The sequence below is a fragment of the Sapajus apella genome, unplaced genomic scaffold (assembly GCF_009761245.1).
Source record: "Sapajus apella isolate SASKATOON/1434 unplaced genomic scaffold, GSC_monkey_1.0 scaffold17, whole genome shotgun sequence".
NCBI classification, from domain to species: domain Eukaryota; kingdom Metazoa; phylum Chordata; class Mammalia; order Primates; family Cebidae; genus Sapajus; species Sapajus apella.
Window position 1 is genome coordinate 11,366,976 of NW_022436957.1, and position 18,917 is coordinate 11,385,892.

Consider the following 18,917-nt stretch of genomic DNA (forward strand, 5'->3'; position numbering starts at 1 on the left):
CCCCTGGGTGGGCTGGAAGGGGTTCCAGGCACGTCCGGGGTGATTACTGCATCACCACTGCGACAAAGCTTTTCTGAGGGGAAGCACCTGCTACAGAGTAGGAGAAAATGGTCCTCAGCCCCTGTCCTAAAATGTTTGCAATCTAAAACAAGCAATGCAGGTGCCAAACAATTTACTCAACAACTTATATCCAGCAGTGTTCTAAGAACATTATAAATATTAACTTACTTATGCATCAGGAAACACACTGAGGTAAGTATTATCATTGCTAAAACTAACAGAAGAGTAAACAAAGGCCCAGAAAGGTTAAGTGACTTGCGCAAGGTCACATAGCTAGGAAGAGGTAGGCTAGCTAGTGCCAGGGTCCCTGTTCTTAACTGCAATACTATAGAGCTACTCAAGTAGAAAATTTGTAGAAGAGAACATCTAATCACACGTAAAGAACACATCATGAACACTATCTGTCTTCTCTCCCTCTGCCTCCCAAACAATGAATAAAACATTCCACGCAGGTAGAAGGTAAGGGTATCTTATGGGGAAGACAGGAATTAATTTGCAAAGCATCCACTAAGTTCATAGAACTAATGAAGGTTTGTTAAGGAAGTATGAGGCTCCATTTGTGCCCTCACTGAACTCAAAGTCTTGATACACACACGCGCGCACACACACACACACAAACACACCACAACAGTGAGACTGAAAACACCAAGCAGTTTATAATTATGTGCCCAAATTAGAAAGACAAGGTTTTTGCCTTGTATTTACCCAAATTAGGAAGACAAGGTTTTTGTCATAACTTTCAATGGTAAAAAAAACGCAATTACTTTTGCACCAACCTAATACAAGAAGAGCTCAGAGGAAAGAGAAAGCAGTTTCCTAAGAGAAAGCAGCTTCCTGAATGCATTGGTACCTGATCTGAAGCAGGAAATCTCTACAAAATTTCCTAAATATGTGAGTGGAGACATTGTAAAAGCGTGTCCAGGTGAGAACAGCACAAGCAAAGATGTGGAGGCAGGAATGAGCATGGCATGCTAGGCTGGTGCTATCGTTGAAAGGGCTGGAGGTTAAGTTTGGAAGAGTAGGTCTGGTTCAAGTTCTACAAGGGTGAATAACAAGCAGACAAGTGCAAGTTCGGATTTTTATAGGCAATGAGGAGCCACTGAAGACTTTTCAGCAGTCACATGATAAAAGGAGGCTTTTGAGAACGTTAATCTAAGAGCCCATAGTTCATAATCATTATATGGTATTTCCTCAATGACAAAGTGCCTAATGCTGTATTCATTCATTCACTAGTAAAAGGCAAATTGGTGTAGCGGTGAAGCCTGTGGGTTCTGGCATCAGAATATCTGGGTTGAATCCTTCCTTGATCACTTACTAGTTATATGAACCTGTACAAACCTATTTTTCAGTGCTTCACTGTAAATTAATACTTACCTCATAGGATTTTTGTGTTGATTGAATGAATTTTAACATTATAAATCCTTCGGACAGTGCCTGGTACACAGTACCATTTGTTTGTATTAATATTGTGTTAATATATAGTTATTAATATATTTACAAAGCACCAGGCAGTATGCTTGGTGCTAAGAACAAATTGACACACACAACTTAAATAGTTTCTCATCTCTTGTACCTGAGCCTAGACTCCCACTTTCGAAGAGTCACATAACAATATTTTTTCATTTAGCCTTAAATTATTGCCTGGAATATGAGCACTCTGTAATTTCCTACCCTATAGCATTTGGAACAGTATATAAGTTTTCCCCATCTTTTTCTACCCCAAATGTTGACTGTGGGAACTATGGATATGGATAGGGATATGCAGACCACAGTGGCCAACAGAGTACTTATGGCAAGGCATCTTGAGGGGGTGGCAATCACCAAAACGACTACCAGCCACACTAAAGGAGAACATTGGAGAAAACAGGAGGAGATGGTAAAGTCACCCATCTTGCAGGACGACATTGAAGACTGGTCTTCTGTTGATCTAAGATGATTATTTTGTAAAAGACTCTCTAGTGTACACAACACAATTGTGTCCAACTGTATATAGCTGCCAATTAGTTTTCTTTGTTTTTACTTTGTCCTTTGCTATCTGTGTTATGACTCAATATGGATTTGTTTATATACATTTTATTCGAATGATTTCATGTTAAACTTCAAATAAATGCTTCCTTATGTAATTGCTTTTCTGCATCAGGTGCTATATAGCTCTATAAAAATGTAATTTTAAATAAGCAATAATTAAGGCACAGTTGATTTTTTAAGGAGTATTAGTCCATAGAGAGAAACTCTGGTCCTTAATAGCCAGCCAGCATCACCCTCTTTCCCAATTTGTAGATGCATTCTATGCTCTTAAGACTTCATCTTCTCCCTGTTAACTGAAGTTTCTACCACACCCTTGAATAATGTTTTTTTCCCCTCTGGTTATCTGAAGACTGTCCTGAGAGGAAGACATAAGTGTTGTGATTAGTGGAAGCTTTCTAGCAGACCACGTTTATTCTGGATTGTAGTAAAATTGTTAGTAGCTCCTTTTGCTTCGTTCCTGTCTCTGGAAAGCCATTTGGATTACTTTGGTTTTAATCAGTGGTTACCTAGAAAAAGCTTTGTAATCATAACACCATGACTTTAATTCTTGCTAAAAATTCAGATGCACACAAGAAAGGGCGCTGTAAAACTGGTAGAAGTTATGATTTAAGAGCATTGAAAGTAGTTATAACTCAAGGATTTTGGCAGAAAGGTATGAGCTTGGTCAAAAGTTAGATTAAAATTTGAAATAGTGGCAAAATAAGATTTAGTTGTATTCTGTTTTCTCACAGCCACCATAAGACTGAACAAAATATTTTCTGTTTGGGCATTCTGAGGAAGTTGTATTACAGTTAACTGTTAATGCTGTGTGAGTTTAGGAAAAGTCATGATAGTAGATCTAATTTTTAATACAGTTAGTGCATGAACTGAGAAGTTAAACATTTCCATATTCAGACATAGGAATAGTGGAAAAGGTATCTTAGGTGTGTTAGTCAATCCAAATGTGACTGAGTCATTAAAGTGGACCTCCTGGTGCATTGAAAAGAAACCATTTGATATCCAGGTGTCAGAGAACCTAGATAAAGAAAAGCTTTGAATTTTGCATTCAGTGTAGTTAGTTGGATTTTGGGACCTTTGCCTCAATGTTAGCTACTGGGATTGGCATGCATGTTCATAGGCAGAGTAATTGACCTCACACAACGGGTGATCTCACAAAAATGGTGTAAGTTTCTTATGCTGATGAGTGCCCCTTTTGTAATTTGGTGCCTACAACTTTGTTACAATGATTGTACTTGCTGGGCTATCAAGTTACAATGCTCTTGGTTTTTTTTCTGCTGTTTTGCTATTTGTCCTTACACCTACGCCAAATGCCATGTTGGCTGTTGGAAGGGATTCTGTTTATTCATTCAACATGCAGCTATGCAACTTCAGGGAATGGAAGGAAGTTCATTTTTAAGTTATGTTGTCAGGTGGTGCAGTGTCCAGGTTAGTGAATCCTGGAAGTTCAAATTTATGATTAGGTGACAAGTTGACATTGAGATTGTCCTTTTCCCTGATGAAAAAATGAATAAAGACTTTTAAAACAACAAACAAAAATGTTGTGCCTAAGATTCTCAGGCAGCCCTAGAGGGTCAGACTGGGTCTGGGTAGAGTTGGTCACTGCCTACAACTAGGCTGACTTACTGCTGTCACCTGTCAGATGAAGAAGAGCAGACAAGGGTTTTTCAGTTGAAGTCCAGAACCTCCCTGGCCCTCTCTACTCTAGCTTCTGGGAATATGACTGCACCATAGGATGGACAGGGTCCCTGAGTTGGGAGGAACTGCCTTCTTCTCACAGTTGGTCCATAAAAGCATGTGAATTGTGGCAGAATCTGTGAAGAGAGGTTTGCTCAGAGACAACAATATCCAGTTAAAGCATCTTCATCTAATAAGCAGAGCTTATAGATTTGGGTTTTCCCTTCTTTTTTAGATTTTATTTTGTGACTTTCCCAATCCGTAAAGAGATTGAAAGAACATTCACAATTTTCACTAGATTTTGATTCATCCTTCTGATATTTCTGTATGCAAAAACAAGCATGTGTATAGATGTGTGTTTTCTTGTTTCCCTTTCTCTCTTACAAAGAAAAAGTAGCATATGAACTCCTCTCCATAGTTGTTGCCTCACTAGCAACGTAAGAGGGTACCTGTTTTCTTAAAACCTCACCAATGGAGTGCACTGTCAAGCTTTTGAATAATTCTTGCCAATCTGACAAGTGAAAACCTAATGGCATCTTAATGCAGTCTATATATATATATATATATATAATTATTAGGTTGAGCTCCTTTTCATGTTTTTAAGGATCATTTTGTATATTTCTGAACTGTCATGTCTTTTTTCTATCAGATTTTAAAGATCTCTACAAATTAAGGAGAGTAATACTTTATCTAAGTTATCAACTTTATTTGATTGAGGGTGGGTGGGCTTTTTTTTGACCATGCAAAAGTTTTTCTTAATGTAGTTCAATATGTCAATGTTTATTTTTATTGCTTCAGGAAATTGTCATAGATAAGCTTTCTCATGCCCAAATTGTAATGACTTTTGACCAGATTTTCCTCTAGTACTTTTATGATTGCATTATGTTCCATTTATGTTTCTGATCTAGTTTGTGTTTGTTATAGTATGTGGTATTAAATATGGCTGCAAAGATAAATTTTTATGGGACTATTCTGTTTATTTGTTTATTCTGACTATTCTGTTTACAGAAATACCAGAAGGATGAATCAAAATCTAATGAAAATTGTGAATGTTCTTTCAGTCTTTTTATGGTTTGGGAAAGTCACAAAATAAACAGCCCTATTTATTAAAAGAATATCTTATTACCAGGAATGAGATACCACCTTAATGGTGGTAAAATGCCACCCTAATATTATACTAAATTTCCATATGTACTTGAATCTATTTGGAGACTTCCTCTTCTGTTCTTTGGTCTCTTTGTTTATGTGCTAGCACCACACTGCTCTGATTCTTTATGAGAATTGAGGCTTTATGATATGTTTGAATACTAGGTAGGCTAGCACCCCTCATTGCTCACCTTACTTTATAATTTCTTAGCCATTTTTACATATTATTTAATTCCATAAATAATCAACTTGGTTAGCTTGAAAGAAACTCATTCATATTTGGGGGGAGATTGTATTTAATTTATATTTTAAGTTGGGAAATTTGACATCTTTATGATACTGACCTGTCCTAGTGTAGAATGAGAGAGGCTTTTTAAAAAACAATTGAAGACAGAGTCGCACTCTATCACACAGGCCAGAGTGCAGTGATACAATCTAGGCTTACTACAACCTCCGCCTTCCAGGCTTAAGTGATTTTAATGTCCCAGCCTCCCACGTAGCTTGGACTACAGTTGTGCACAATCACAGATGGCTAAGTTTTGTACTTTTAGTAGAGACAGGGTTTTGCCATGTTGGTCAGGCTGGTCTTGAACTCCTGGCCTCAAGTGACCCGCCTACCTTAGCCTGCCAAAGTGATGGGATTACAGGCGTGAGCCACTGTGCCTAACCTGGAATGCTTTTTTATATAGTCAAGTCTACATTTATGTTTTTTAGCAGTGTTTTAAAGTCGTCCTCATTTTAAAGGGGGAGACTTTTTTTAGTGGGTTTTTTTTGGTGGTGGTGTTGCTCTTATAAATGGGGTTTTCTCTTCCATGATATCTTCTAACTGGTTACTGTAGGTATATGTGAAGGCTATTGATTTTGTATGTTAATTTTATATCCTGCTCTCCTGGTGAATTCCTTTATTCTTTAAGTTGGTTCTAACATTGATACTCTTAGATTTTCCAGGTATACACTAAAATCCCTGCAAATAAAGAAGTTATTGGGGCTCTAATTGTTTTCGCCTTCTGATGGCATTGGTTGACACATTGAACATAATGTTAAGAGTGGTTGTTATAGTGGGCATCCTTGCCTTGCTTCTGACCTCAGTTGAAATGTCTGTTGTGTTTTCACATTTTAAAAGTTGCTATCTTTAGGACTTAGGTATAAATATTTTATATATTTTATCTTAGATCATAACTTTCACCATCTAAAACATTGGGTTTTTTGTTGTTTTTGTTTAGCTTCCAGAAAAGCGTCCCACATTTCAGCAACTCCTGTCTTTCATTGAACCACTTCGGGAAAAAGACAAGCCTTGAAGAAGATATTAGGAGTGCTGATAAGAATGAATATAGATGTTGGCCACCATTTTCATTCATTTTAAGGGAAGTAGCAAAGCATAGTGTAATTTAGCTAGTTTTTAATGGTGTTCTCTCTATTGTCTATTATTTAGAAATGAACAAGGCAGGAAACAAAAGATTTCCTTGAAATTTAGATCAAGTTAGTAATTTTGTTGATGCTGCTCCTGATATAACACTTTCCAGCCTATAGCAGAAGCACATTTTCAGATTGCAATATAGAGACTGTATTCATGTGTAAAAACTGAGCAGAATTGAAAAATTACTTATTGGACATTCATTCTTTTCTTTATATTGTCACCGTCACAAGAATTAAATATACTACCAAGTACAGAAATGTGGATATCTGCCTTCATATTTCAATGTTCTCAAACTTTAGTATGCATGATAATCAAATGTAGAGTTTATGAAAACAGATTCCTAGAAACCACCTCCATAAAACCTGGCGGAGGAGGTCTGGGTACAGCCTGTGAATTTGTATTGTTAGCAAACTCCCATACGTTACTGAAGCAGTTGTTCTGAACTGTCCTAGGGGACCTCATTACATGGTGGGGTATCATTAGGTGGTCCATTATTCAATCTAAATGGCACAATTCTCATCTAATATCCAGATTAGTACAATGACTTTGTATGTCATGTATAAAATATAAAACTAAAGTTAAATAATATTAATAAATAATATATTAAATATGTTTCACATAAAGCAAATTTTTAAGATACTAAGGTACAATTTTTAGAATTAATTATTGCTTTCTAATCATCTTAAATCCTTGAGTTTGGGGATCTGGGGCTTCTAGCTAGTTTGATAACTGAAGGTGTATTTCAGTCTGCTATCTTAACACAAAAATGCAGAAGTATTATTTTAGCTTCTCATGCCTATTACATAGTATTTCAGCTTTAAAACTGTACCTGGGAATGCCCTTCCTCACGGCCTGCTATTGAACCCATAGGTTTTTAACCTCTTTCTGAGTATTCCATTGTCTTTCTATAATGTCAAGAAGGGAGAGACAGAGATTCTGTAGAGGGCACCATTACAATGAAGAGACACCCCAATTAAACCATGCTGCTATTTTCCAGAGATCAGTCAATCATCTCCTCTCAGAGACATTCATACCCTCTCTCATCCCACTCTATCCTTCAGCCACCAGCTAGTTTCAATGCACTCCCTCTTGCTTATTTGTTTCTTGACATTTCATTAATAATTCCTTCATTTTAACAGATAATTGACACTTGTTAACAGTCTTCTATTTTTTACGGAGGTACACAAATCTCAGTTTACAATGAACTGTAACTCAAAATAATCACAGGGCATTTGTATATTTTTTGTAGTGTGGTGTTTTTTTTCAGTGTTGACTGTATGCTAGGTTCTTTCCTACCCAAGAGAAAAGAAAGAACAGGTGACCCAAACTCTCTTTCTCAATGGACCCAGAGTCCGAGGGGGGTGCCAGCTTTTCCTGAACCCCACTCAGAGGATGAGCTCATGCACAAGCTGGGTCTTTCTGGTCTCCCTCTTGAAGATTTTTTCCTTTCTTCTTCTTCTTTTTGTATATTTACCGTTTCAACAAATCCTCTTTATAACAAAATACACACTTGTTGCAAAAATTCAAACAATACAGAATTGTTTACTATGAAAAGAAGCCAAAGCCCAGCTGCAAAAATCAAGTCAGGCAATAACTTAATGTACCGCTAGAGGTTTATCAGAAAACAAGTCCAGTGTTGCTAGGAGGAGCCAAGTAAAAGAACACTATTCATAGTATTTCTTTTCTTTGTTTTTTTTGAGATGGAGTCTTGCTCTGTCGCCCAGGTTGGAGTGCTGTGGCGCAACCTTAGCTCAGTGCAACCTCTGCCTCCAGGGTTCCAGTGATTCTCCTGCCTCGGCCTCCTGAGTACCTGGGACTATAGACGCCTACCACCACACCCAGCTAATTTTTGTATTTTTAGTAGAGACAGGGTTTCACCATGTTGGTCAGGCTGGTCTCGAACTCCTGACCTTGTGATCTGCCCAACTCGGCCTCCCAAAGTGTTGGGATTACAGGCATGAGCCATGGTGCCCACCCATGTAATGATTTTTTTTTAATGCTATATAACTGTGTTTAGTGGTGATTTACAGAATTTATTGTTTTTTCTTAAGCAAAGACTCTGCCTATACTCTTTTGGCAGTGATGAAAGAGGCAGACAATGTGGTAAGAAACTTTCCCAAAGGGAAGGCTGCAGAGCAAGTTCAGATAAATCACTTGCTAGGTAAAATCCAACAAATGCTCTGCAGTCTTGCTGAGTATTTTCTGACCTGCCAGAAGTCAAACACAAAGTCAAGAGGGTCTGGCAAAATTTGCCTGATATCTACCTGAGTTCATTAAGATACCAACACAGTAGATTTAGCAAGTTGAGTTTCTCAGTTTTTTACTCTGTCTTGGGAGTGGGTTTATGAGGAAGAGAGATTGGATCTAAGTCCCCATCTTTACCTAAATGTGGAGCAAGGAGGATTTCAAATGAGGAAGAATAGTTCATTGAGAGACATCACAGAAGAGGAAGCTAGCACCTGCCCTTTCTGGCCTGATCACTATGTTTCTCTGGCTGTGAGCTCCACAATGGCCTTTTTGTATTTGCAATTTCATTGAATCCTTGCTTCCTTATAGCCCAGGGTTTGGCAGTAAATGGCTTTGTGGGCCATGCTGTCTCTACTTCAACTACTCAGCTCTGCTCTGTAGCATGAAAGCAGCCCTAGACAATATGAAAATGAATGGGTGTGGCTGGGTTCCAATAAAACTTTATCTATGGACACTGAAATTTGAATTTCATATCATTTTCATTTATCATGAAATCTTTTCTAATTCCAATAAAAATGTAAAAATCATTCTTAGTTCACAGGCTAGACAAAAACAGGTGGTGGAGTGGCCGAGCACAGTGACTCATGCCTGCAATCCTAGCACTTTGGGAGGCTGAGGCAGGCGGATCACCTGAGGTAAGGAGTTTCAGACCAGCCTGGCCAACATGGTGAAATCCCATCTCTACTAAAAAATATAAAAAATTAGCAGGGCGTGGTGGTGCAGACCTATAGTCCCAGCTACTCAGGAGGCTGAGGCAGGAGAATCACCTGAACCCAGGAGGTGGAGGTTGTAGTGAGCCGAGATTGTGCCACTGCACTCCAGCCTGGGTGACAGAGCAAGACTCCATCTCAAGACAGAGCACGACTCCATCTCAAAAAAAAAAAAAAAAGGTGGTGATGGGCAGGATTTGGCCCATGGCCCATTGTTTGCCAACTTCCATCCTAGGCCCAGGTACAAGTCCCTCTTTGTAGAGTCTCCAACCTTTCAGAGGATGCCGCTACCCAGGAGAAGAACTACAAGCTTTACCTGGTAGGCGCAGTGAGGACTGTTCTGGAGAAAACTCCAAAAATAAGCAGGTTTTTCTTTCTGTGTTACAGCTGGACACCATGTCACATGCACATGGGCCCTTTTTGCCATATCAGGGGAGGCTCATTTGAAGGTGTTAGATGATGAAATTGGTTCCTGCAGAAATTACTCTTGCACTATGCTGAACCAAGACAAGGACTGAGAACTTCATAAAGACCATGCAGCCACTGCAAAGGATGTTTAGATAGCAGTAGCTTGACAGAAGATTTTCAATATATTAGAGAAGATGGGACATAGGCAAGATAAAAGAAAAAACTGTCTATAAAATGGTTGCTTAGCCAAGGAGCAAATTATATTGTATGTTGCCCCAAGCTGTGGGCCCAATGAATGGCAAGATGATGCAGACAGTGATGCGAAATGTTGATTGGATCTCATAAAATAAAGAACCCTATCTCTGCTACCTGGGTATCAGATAATTAAGACATCAAAGATCCTCAAGTGGCCCTTATTTTGAGGCCATTTTATAGATTATGAAAGTCATGCTCTCCTGACTTGGCTAATTGATCCACCATTACCATATACAATTTATTAAGTACAAAGTCAGTCTAACATTATGCTAGTCACCACATAGAATGAGTTAATGGGTAGAGTTCAGATACGTTAATCTATTTAATGTAGTTTTAATCAATCTTTAGGTATGTAGGAAATGTGCTCACACTGGGGTAGGGACTGTGAGAAATATAAAAGCAGCATCAGGTTTGGCTCCTAACCTGATGGTATATACACTGTACACAACTTATTGGGACTAATTTTACAATCACTTTTTACAATAAAGCAATTTGAGAATTTGCAATATATCCCGAGACATTTGGGCAGTCAGAAGCCCCAGACACTCAGATGGTAGCTTTGTTCATAGAAGTGAAAAGCAGACAAAATGTAAAGAAGCCCCAGAACATAGGTAAGCATAAGGAGCATATAAATCTAGTATTTATTGAGTGTCTGCTTTATGCCTAGCACTACTGAAACACTGTGAGCAAATACAAGATTTAAGAGACTGGGTACCCACTTCAGAGGGTGAATGTACAGTTAGAATTTCCATTTTCTCCACAGTTAGGGAACAGTGGAAATGAGTTTCTATCAGGCTTGCCCCGGGAGTTCACGGAGGCCCCTGGTGCTGGTTTTGTGTTGTCAGAGAGATGTTGATCAAGCAGCTTGGAAGTGCAAAAGCAATGTCCTCTACCTGTTCCCTGGATTCTTCTCTCTTCTTTAGACCTGTCACCCTGAAGAAAGCATGATCCATTCCAAACATCACTGTAGGCAAATCACCATAGTACTTAGATTAAGTTAATGTGAAGAAAGCATGTCATCCTTCACAATGGATTAAATGAAAGTGAACTACTGCATGCCATTCTCAATCCTTGCAGCCGTACCCAGGCACTGCCCTTACAAGTGATCCAACCATATTCCATACAAGGCCCAACACTTGCTCCCATAATAGATCCTTGTTTTCAACTTCAGAAATTCAACAGACATTTACATTTAGATTATCCCTGAACAGCCTGTGAGACCAAACCCACACCTTCCCTATTATACTTTAATATAAAATCCTTATTAGCAAACAAAAGAGAGGTCAAATCCAGAGACAGAAATGCATACTGAAAACCATGTCAATGAAGATGCTCTCTCCTTGGCTGTGTTGTCTTTGGACAATTTTTTTCTGAACAGAGTCATAGTTTTGACATTTAATGACATCTTTATCATCTCATATTTTCTATACCATGAAATTAACATTTACACACAACAAAATCACCTCAAGAAGAAAAACATCAATTTTTCTAAAAGGAGGTCTGAACTTCATCACTGTTTTGGAATCCTGGATTATCTTCTCCTTTACCAATATCAATGGAAGCATAAGGATTTTCTTCACTTCTTGCTTCATTTTTCCTGTTAAATAGAGCAAGGTCACCTTAATATAGTGACGTTAAAATCAATTGTATTGATGAAGATCAAAAAGTTTGAGGGCAGTCTGTGTTAAGGAGGCTGGAGAGGGGGAATAGGAAGTTTCATAAGTTGTTGATGTGAGTATAAATTCGTATAGCCACTATTGAGGGCAATTTGGCAATATTTATCAAAATTAGCAATTACACATATGCTTTGATCCAGCTTACCCACTGCTAGGATTCACCTTATAGATATATTGGCACACACAGGAAATTAACTATATTAAGCCATCACAATTTTTTAATAAACACAAATATTGGAAACATAAAAGTTCACCAGGCCAGGGGCGGTGGCTCATGCCTGTCATCCCAGCACTTTAGGAGGCCGAGGTGGGTGGATCACGAGATTAGGAGTTCAAGACCAGCCTGGCCAAGATGGTAAAACCCCATCTCTACTAAAAATACAAAAATTAGCTCGGCGTAGTGACAGGTGCCTGTAATCCCAGCTACTCGGGAGGCTGAGGCAGGAGAATTGCTTGAACCCAGGAGGCGGGAGTTGCAGTGAGCCGAGATCATGCCACTGCACTCCAGCCTGGGTGACAGAGTGCAACTCTGTCTCAAAAAAAAAAAAAAAAGAGAAAAGGAAAGAAAAAGTTCATCGATAGACATCTGGTTAACAAAATTACAATCCATGTGTGAAGTGGGAAATTATATTGCCAGAAAAAAGGAAAAGTTCTTTGTGCAACTAATGTGTAATGATCTCTAAAACACATCAAGTGGGCTGGGTGTGGTGGCTCACATCTATATAAATAAAAATTTGGCCAGGCGCGGTGGCTCAAGCCTGTAATCCCAGCACTTTGGGAGGCCGAGGCGGGTGGATCACAAGGTCAAGAGATCGAGACCATCCTGGTCAACATGGTGAAACCCCATCTCTACTAAAAACTACAAAAAATTAGCTGGGCATGGTGGCACGTGCCTGTAATCCCAGCTACTCAGGAGGCTGAGGCAGGAGAATTGCCTGAACCCAGGAGGCGGAGGTTGCAGTGAGCCGAGATCGCGCCATTGCACTCCAGCCTGGGTAACAAGAGCGAAACTCCATCTCAAAAAATAAAAAAATAAAAAAAATAAAAATAAAAATTTAAGGACCTCTTCAAGGAGAACTACAAACCACTGCTCAAGGAAATAAGAGAGGACACAAACAGATGGAGAAACATTCCATGTTCATGGTTAGGAAGAATCAATATGGTGAAAATGGCCATACTACCCAAAGTAATTTATGGATTCAATGCTAACCCCATCAAGCTACCAATGACTTTCTTCACAGAACTCGAAAAAACCACCTTAAACTTCATATGGAACCAAAGGAGAGTCCACATAGCCAAGACAATCCTAAGCAAAAAGAACAAAGCCAGAGGCAACAAGCTACCTGATTTCAAACTATACTATAAGGCTACAGTAATCAAAACAGCATGGTATTGGTACCAAAAGAGAGATATAAACCAATGGAACAGAACAGATGCCTGGAGGCAATACCACACATCTACAACCATCCAATCTTTGACAAACCTGACAAAAACAAGCAAGGGGGAAAGGATTCCCTGTTTAATAAATGGTGTGGGGAAAACTGGCTAGCCATGTGCAGAAAGCAGAAACTGGATCTCTTCCTGACACCTTACACTAAAATTAACTCCAGATGGAATAAAGACTTAAACATAAGACCTAACACCATAAAAACCCTAGAAGAAAACCTAGGCAAAACCATTCAGGACATAGGCATAGGCAAGGACTTCATGGCTAAAACACCAAAAGCAATGGCAACAAAAGCCAAAAGAGACAAATGGGATCTAATTAAACTCCAGAGCTTCTGTACAGCAAAATAAACAATCATTAGAGTGAACAGGCAACCAACAGAATGGGAAAAATTTTTTGCAGTCTACTCATCTGACAAAGGGCTAATATCCAGAATCTACAAAGAACTAAAACAGATTTACAAGAAAAAAAAAAACCCATCCAAAAGTGGGAGAAGGATATGAACAGACACTTTTCAAAAGAAGACATATATGAGGCCAACAAACATATGAAAAAATGCTCATCGTCACTGATTATTAGAGAAATGCAAATCAAAACCACACTGAGATACCACCTCATGCCAGTTAGAATGGCGATCATTAAAAAATCTGGAGACAGCAGATGCTGGAGAGGATGTGGAGAAATAGGAACACTTCTACACTGTTGGTGGGAGTGTAAATTAGTTCAACCATTGTGGAAGACAGTGTGGCGATTCCTCAAGGACCTAGAAATAGAAATTCCATTTGACCCAGCGATCCCATTACTGGATATATAACCAAAGGATTATAAATCATTCTATTATAAAGATACATGCACACGAATGTTCATAGCAGCACTGTTTACAATAGCAAAGACTTGGAACCAACCCAAATGCCCATCGACAATAGACTGGACAGGGAAAATGTGGCACATATACACCATGGAATACTATGCATCCGTAAAAAATGCTGAGTTTGTATCCTTTGTAGGGACATGGATGAATTTGAAAACCATAATTCTCAGCAAACTGACACAAGAACAGAAAATCAAACGCCACATGTTCTCACTCATAGGTGGGTGATGAACAATAAGAACACATGGACACAGGGAGGGGAGCATCACACACTGGGTCTGTTGGGGGTAGCGTGGGGGTGGGGAGGTCAGGGAAGGATAACATGGGGAGAAATGCCAGATGTAGGTGACGGGGGGATGGAGACAGCAAACCACATTGCCATGTGTATACATATGCAACAATCCTGAATGATCTGCACATGTACCCCAGAACCTAAAGTATAATTTAAAAAAACTTTTAAATACCATTAAGTGGAAAACAAAAGAATATGCAGAACATTGTTTATAGCCTGCTAACATTTGTATACTTAAAAATTATATATATATATATATATGCACACACACACACATATATACACTAAAAAAGCATATATTTGTATACTAAAAAGGATATATATATATATCCAAGAAAAAAGAAAAAAATACTATATATACATGTGTGTGTATATGTGCATATCTCTTGAAGAAACTGATAATTTTTGTTGGCTTTGGGAGGAGAACTTGGAGGCAAAAGGTGATAAGGAAGACTCTTCATGGTCACCTTTATATTTTTTCATTTTAACCATATGAATGTATTACATATTCAATGCCTAGTTTTTTAGATGAAGCTATTTTGGGGAACAGAAAATCTCTATAGTGAAGAAAATTGAGCAAAACAGACTAGCACATATCGAGATTCAATCAAGAATATGTTTAAATAACCTGAGGTATACATAGAGTTTTGTTAGGTACTATAAAATATTAACCTTCATTTCATAAGCCCAGCAAGAGTCAATTTCTCAAGGTCAAATAGCTAATAGCAAAGAAAACTAGAAATCGGGTCTCTAATAATTTAAATCCTCAATGAACTTTGATCTTCAGTTCAAGAAGAAATTGGAGTATGCCTGACCATGAACTTAGAGAATGATACAGAGTCTGAGCTACCTCATGAGAAATAAAGGTGAGTAAAGAGGAGCAGTTTGGGCAGGCCACGGTGGCTCATGCCTGTCCCAGCACTGGGAGGCCGAGGCAGGCGGATTGCTTGAGCTCAGGAGTTCAAGAACAGCCTGAGCAACATGACGAAACCCTGTCTCCACAAAAAATACAAAAATTAGCTGGATGTGGTGGCATACTCCTGTAGTCCCAGCTACTCAGGACACTGAGGTGGTACGATCACTTGAGCCTGGGAGATCAAGACTGCAGTGAACTACCATTGCACCACTGCACTCCAGCCTGGGTGACAGAGCAAGATACTGTCAAAAAAAAAAAAAAACAAGAGGAGCAGTTTTAAAGAAATCTCAGAGCCCATTCTTGAAGAATTTCACAGTTCAAACCCATCAGTAATCCAGTCTACAGGGTCACTTTTAGACTTAAAAGGATTCAGCAGTGAGAACAATTCCCTGAGCCCACCCATAGCTGCTGAGTTTGCAGTGCCTCTTTGTAGGAGGGAAATGACACTGTGGCTGGGATGGAGTGTACTAGGGCAAGTAATAAATCCCAGACCAGATACTTACTGTGTGGGCTTGCTAGGAAGGTGAACTGCTGATGACATCTAGTAAATTGCTAGGAAATTCATCAGAGTATTTAGGTGCAAAATTGTCCAACTAAGTAATTGGCCTATACAATCTACCACTTACTGAAAATTTTCCAGTTACTGTTCTCTAAATCTTTCTGTTTTCGGATAGTCTAGGAAAGGCCACTTACTTCTTTCGATCTCTGATCCCAGTGATGATCAGGATGACAATGCCAACCACTACCATTCCCATCACGACTCCAAAAACAATCAGCCATATGGTAACGGGGGGCTGGTAAGGAGGTCCAAGCGTTGGCTGTATCCCCAGGAACTCCAGGCTGTTGTCATTCAGACGGAAAGCATCATTGATTCGGCTCCGGGACATCCTATTTGCAAAAGCAAAACACAGCAAAGGGGCCACTTAGACAAAATAAAATCATGTGTAGTTATTTACTCTTTATATCATTGTTCCTGAAAGGTTTTAACAGAGCTTATCATAAGAATATACACCTAAAATCATGAGAGCAAAGTAAATAAGGTCCAATTAAAGAGACAAGTTTTTGACAAGTATGCATCTTTCATGCCTTGCAACCTAGATTAGGTTTATCAATGGCTTCACTGGAAAATTTGGTTGGCATTTATTCATTTGTGACTACTGTGTTTAAGGGCAAAGTTAGCATATTTGGCAAGAATTTCCCTTTTGTCAGAGTATATCTACAGTGACTTTATATCAAATAATGGGAACAGATAATTGGATACACCTCTTCTATTATACAAGTGAATCAAGTCCTATGCCCAAGTCTCTATCATACTATTTTCCAAATAAAAGGTGTTGGCATTCAAAGGTAGCACTGGAGAGGAACATAAGAAAGGGACCTTTGCCAATTTCTTCAGCAGTGGTATGGGAAATGGCTGACTTTTATGGAGGCAAAAGGACAAAGATTGTTTAAAAAAATTAAAAAAACAGTGATATGGAGAACATTCTGGATCAAAGACCAAAGTGTCTGGCATCTCATCTTCCTACCCTTGGATATAGCCCAGGTCAGAAGGTCAGAGTCCACCATAGAGGGAGAGAAGTCAACGCAGAATTAGTCAGATAACCCCTGGCGACCTCAGCCTGAAAAGACCTGAAAAGGGTTAACCTGGAAACAGAATTTGAGGTCCTCCGTAGTTTGCAGCTGGTTATCCAGGATGGCTGAGCTTTTTCATAAAGATCTCAGCTAGAAGTTTTCCCTAAGACAGACTTAAGGCTTTTGGAGGCAGTAACTGAGTCTCTGGGCACAGTTGGGTCATACACCCCAACCAAGCCAGATTTTATAGGCACACCCTGCCCAGCAGGTCTTAGATCTGCTCCAAAGATAAACAGGACTCTGATGCAGCTCGAGAGGGCCACCTAGTGAGCTGCCCAGAAGCAGTAGGTATATTAAGCCTTTTTATGATGACAGGAAAACTACAAGGTTGATCCATTCTTCACTCCTGCTGTCTGTTGTGGGAAACAATTGAGGCAAATTGGACAAACTGTTTCTTCTAAACATTCATTGCAAGTCCCTCACCTAGCGTAGAGGCCAAGCAATATCTAAGGAATCCTGTGCTTGCCTACCCTGTTTCAGGCTTTAGGCAATTAAACGAATCCTACATCTAAGTCCCTAGAGCAAATGATGGCAATACCTGTCCATGTCGCTTCTGTGCTTACTATTTTCCATGAGTTCTAGCCAGACCTTCTTCAGCCAGCACTTGCTTCACTTTGCCTGACAGCATTGTCAGAACACAAGATCTGCCCTGCCTGCAGGGCTGAAATGCTGGGGAATTAATGCCACCTGGAAGCAGTTCTCAGCTAATGACTGATAGAAACTGGTAAATACCCCAGCTCCTTCAATCCTCTGATGGGACAATTCAGGTGTACATTCTACACAGTCTTTCCAGATTTCCTAGCAGGACTGAACTCTAGTTGCCCATAGTGGTAACTTGCTTGATAACATGTAATCTATAGTATTCCTTCCATTCTGTAAGAGCCTACATCTGGGGGTATTCAAATCAAGATTACTCCCTTGCTGCAGGATCCTTCTGAAATTACATGGAATTTGTAGCATGAGGTAACACATGTAAATGACTCAGAACAATGCTTGGCACAGAGGAAAAAAACACACAAAATACTGGCTATTGTTATATTTGGTAACCCCCCTCATCACTAGATGAAAGTAAAATATCACCTGATGGCCTCTTCGACTTCAATTCTAGGAATGATGTCAGACACATTTTGAGGTGCAGTGACAAAGAAATTAAAGGAGATTCTTGGTTTCAAATCAGCGACTCGCACATCCTCCTCCCTGTAGAGAAACAAAACAAACATCTTCACTTGTGGCACAGGGGACACAATAAAGAGAATGAAGACCTCCCCTGCTGGTGAAAAGGAGATTAGAGAGAGGATCACAGGGTAGAGAGGCATGGAGGAGAACAAACAATGGGAGGATGTAATTGTCAAAAAAAATATATTAACGCTGCCCAAAGCACATGAAATCAACTACATAAAAACTGTGATATCAAGTCTTCACACTATTTGTTCTGCCTTCGTGTAAAACCCACAACTTTTTCAATGATAGAAAGATTTCAAACTGAAAACAGCAGGAGAATCAACAAGGGATAATTGGTGGCCCAGGATTGTGGCAAACAATGTGACGGGCAGAGATGGCTCAGTACCACACAGAGACTTACACCCACAACCTGGTCCTACCCAGCAGAAAACATCGTGTTGCACCCATGGATGAAGGTAATGAGTGGGGTCTACCATATGATGTGACAAGACTGTGATCTCATAGCTGTCAAGTGGTCCTAGCACAAAATAAGGTAGATCATGTGGCTCATAGCCCTTGAGTGACTACCCATCTAACTCAGAATAGAAGCCAAAGTCCTTAGAATGGCCTTCAGGACCCACATGACCTTTTGTCTTTCCCTCCTGCCCCCATGCCTAACATCCTGGCCACATCTCCACTTATCTTCTAATTTGCTCTAGACACACTGGCCTCCTTGCTGTTCCTTCAACAGGCCGAGGATATTCCTTCCTCAGGTTCTGCACCTGCTGTTTCCCCCACCTGAGACATTTTCCCCATTGTCTGCATTGCTGGCTTACTCGGTGTCTCTCTCTCTCCTGCTTCATATACTTGTTCAAATATTAGTGATGTCTTTTCTGACCATTTTGGTTAAAATTGAACTCCCCCTGCCCAACACACACACACACACACACACACACACACACACACACACACACACA

At 39.6% G+C, this 18,917-nt stretch overlaps 2 protein-coding genes across 6 annotated transcripts in view; one reads left to right on the forward strand and one right to left on the reverse strand.

The window, feature by feature from the left end:
* The window catches only part of BMX (BMX non-receptor tyrosine kinase), a 57,784-nt gene extending 51,202 nt beyond the window's left edge, over nt 1-6,582 (forward strand). For 2 of the 4 annotated variants that reach the window (XM_032285954.1, XM_032285957.1), the window contains exon 19: nt 6,132-6,582. In XM_032285954.1, the coding sequence (XP_032141845.1) occupies nt 6,132-6,206 (75 nt within the window). In that variant the 3' untranslated portion in view covers nt 6,207-6,582. The remainder of the gene's footprint in view (nt 1-6,131) is intronic. The other 2 variants (XM_032285955.1, XM_032285956.1) reach the window with 2 other exon arrangements.
* A 3,985-nt stretch (nt 6,583-10,567) lies between these two features.
* The window catches only part of ACE2 (angiotensin I converting enzyme 2), a 48,555-nt gene continuing 40,205 nt past the window's right edge, over nt 10,568-18,917 (reverse strand). Inside the window, exons 16-19 of one of the 2 annotated variants that reach the window (XM_032285964.1) lie at nt 17,860-17,976; nt 15,841-16,035; nt 11,394-11,542; nt 10,568-10,878 (exon numbers count right to left, since the gene is read on the reverse strand). In XM_032285964.1, coding sequence (XP_032141855.1) covers nt 11,434-11,542; nt 15,841-16,035; nt 17,860-17,976 — 421 coding nt within the window. In that variant the 3' untranslated portion in view covers nt 10,568-10,878; nt 11,394-11,433. Of the gene's footprint in view, nt 11,543-15,840; nt 16,036-17,859; nt 17,977-18,917 lie in introns of both variants that reach the window. The other variant, XM_032285963.1, reaches the window with a different exon arrangement.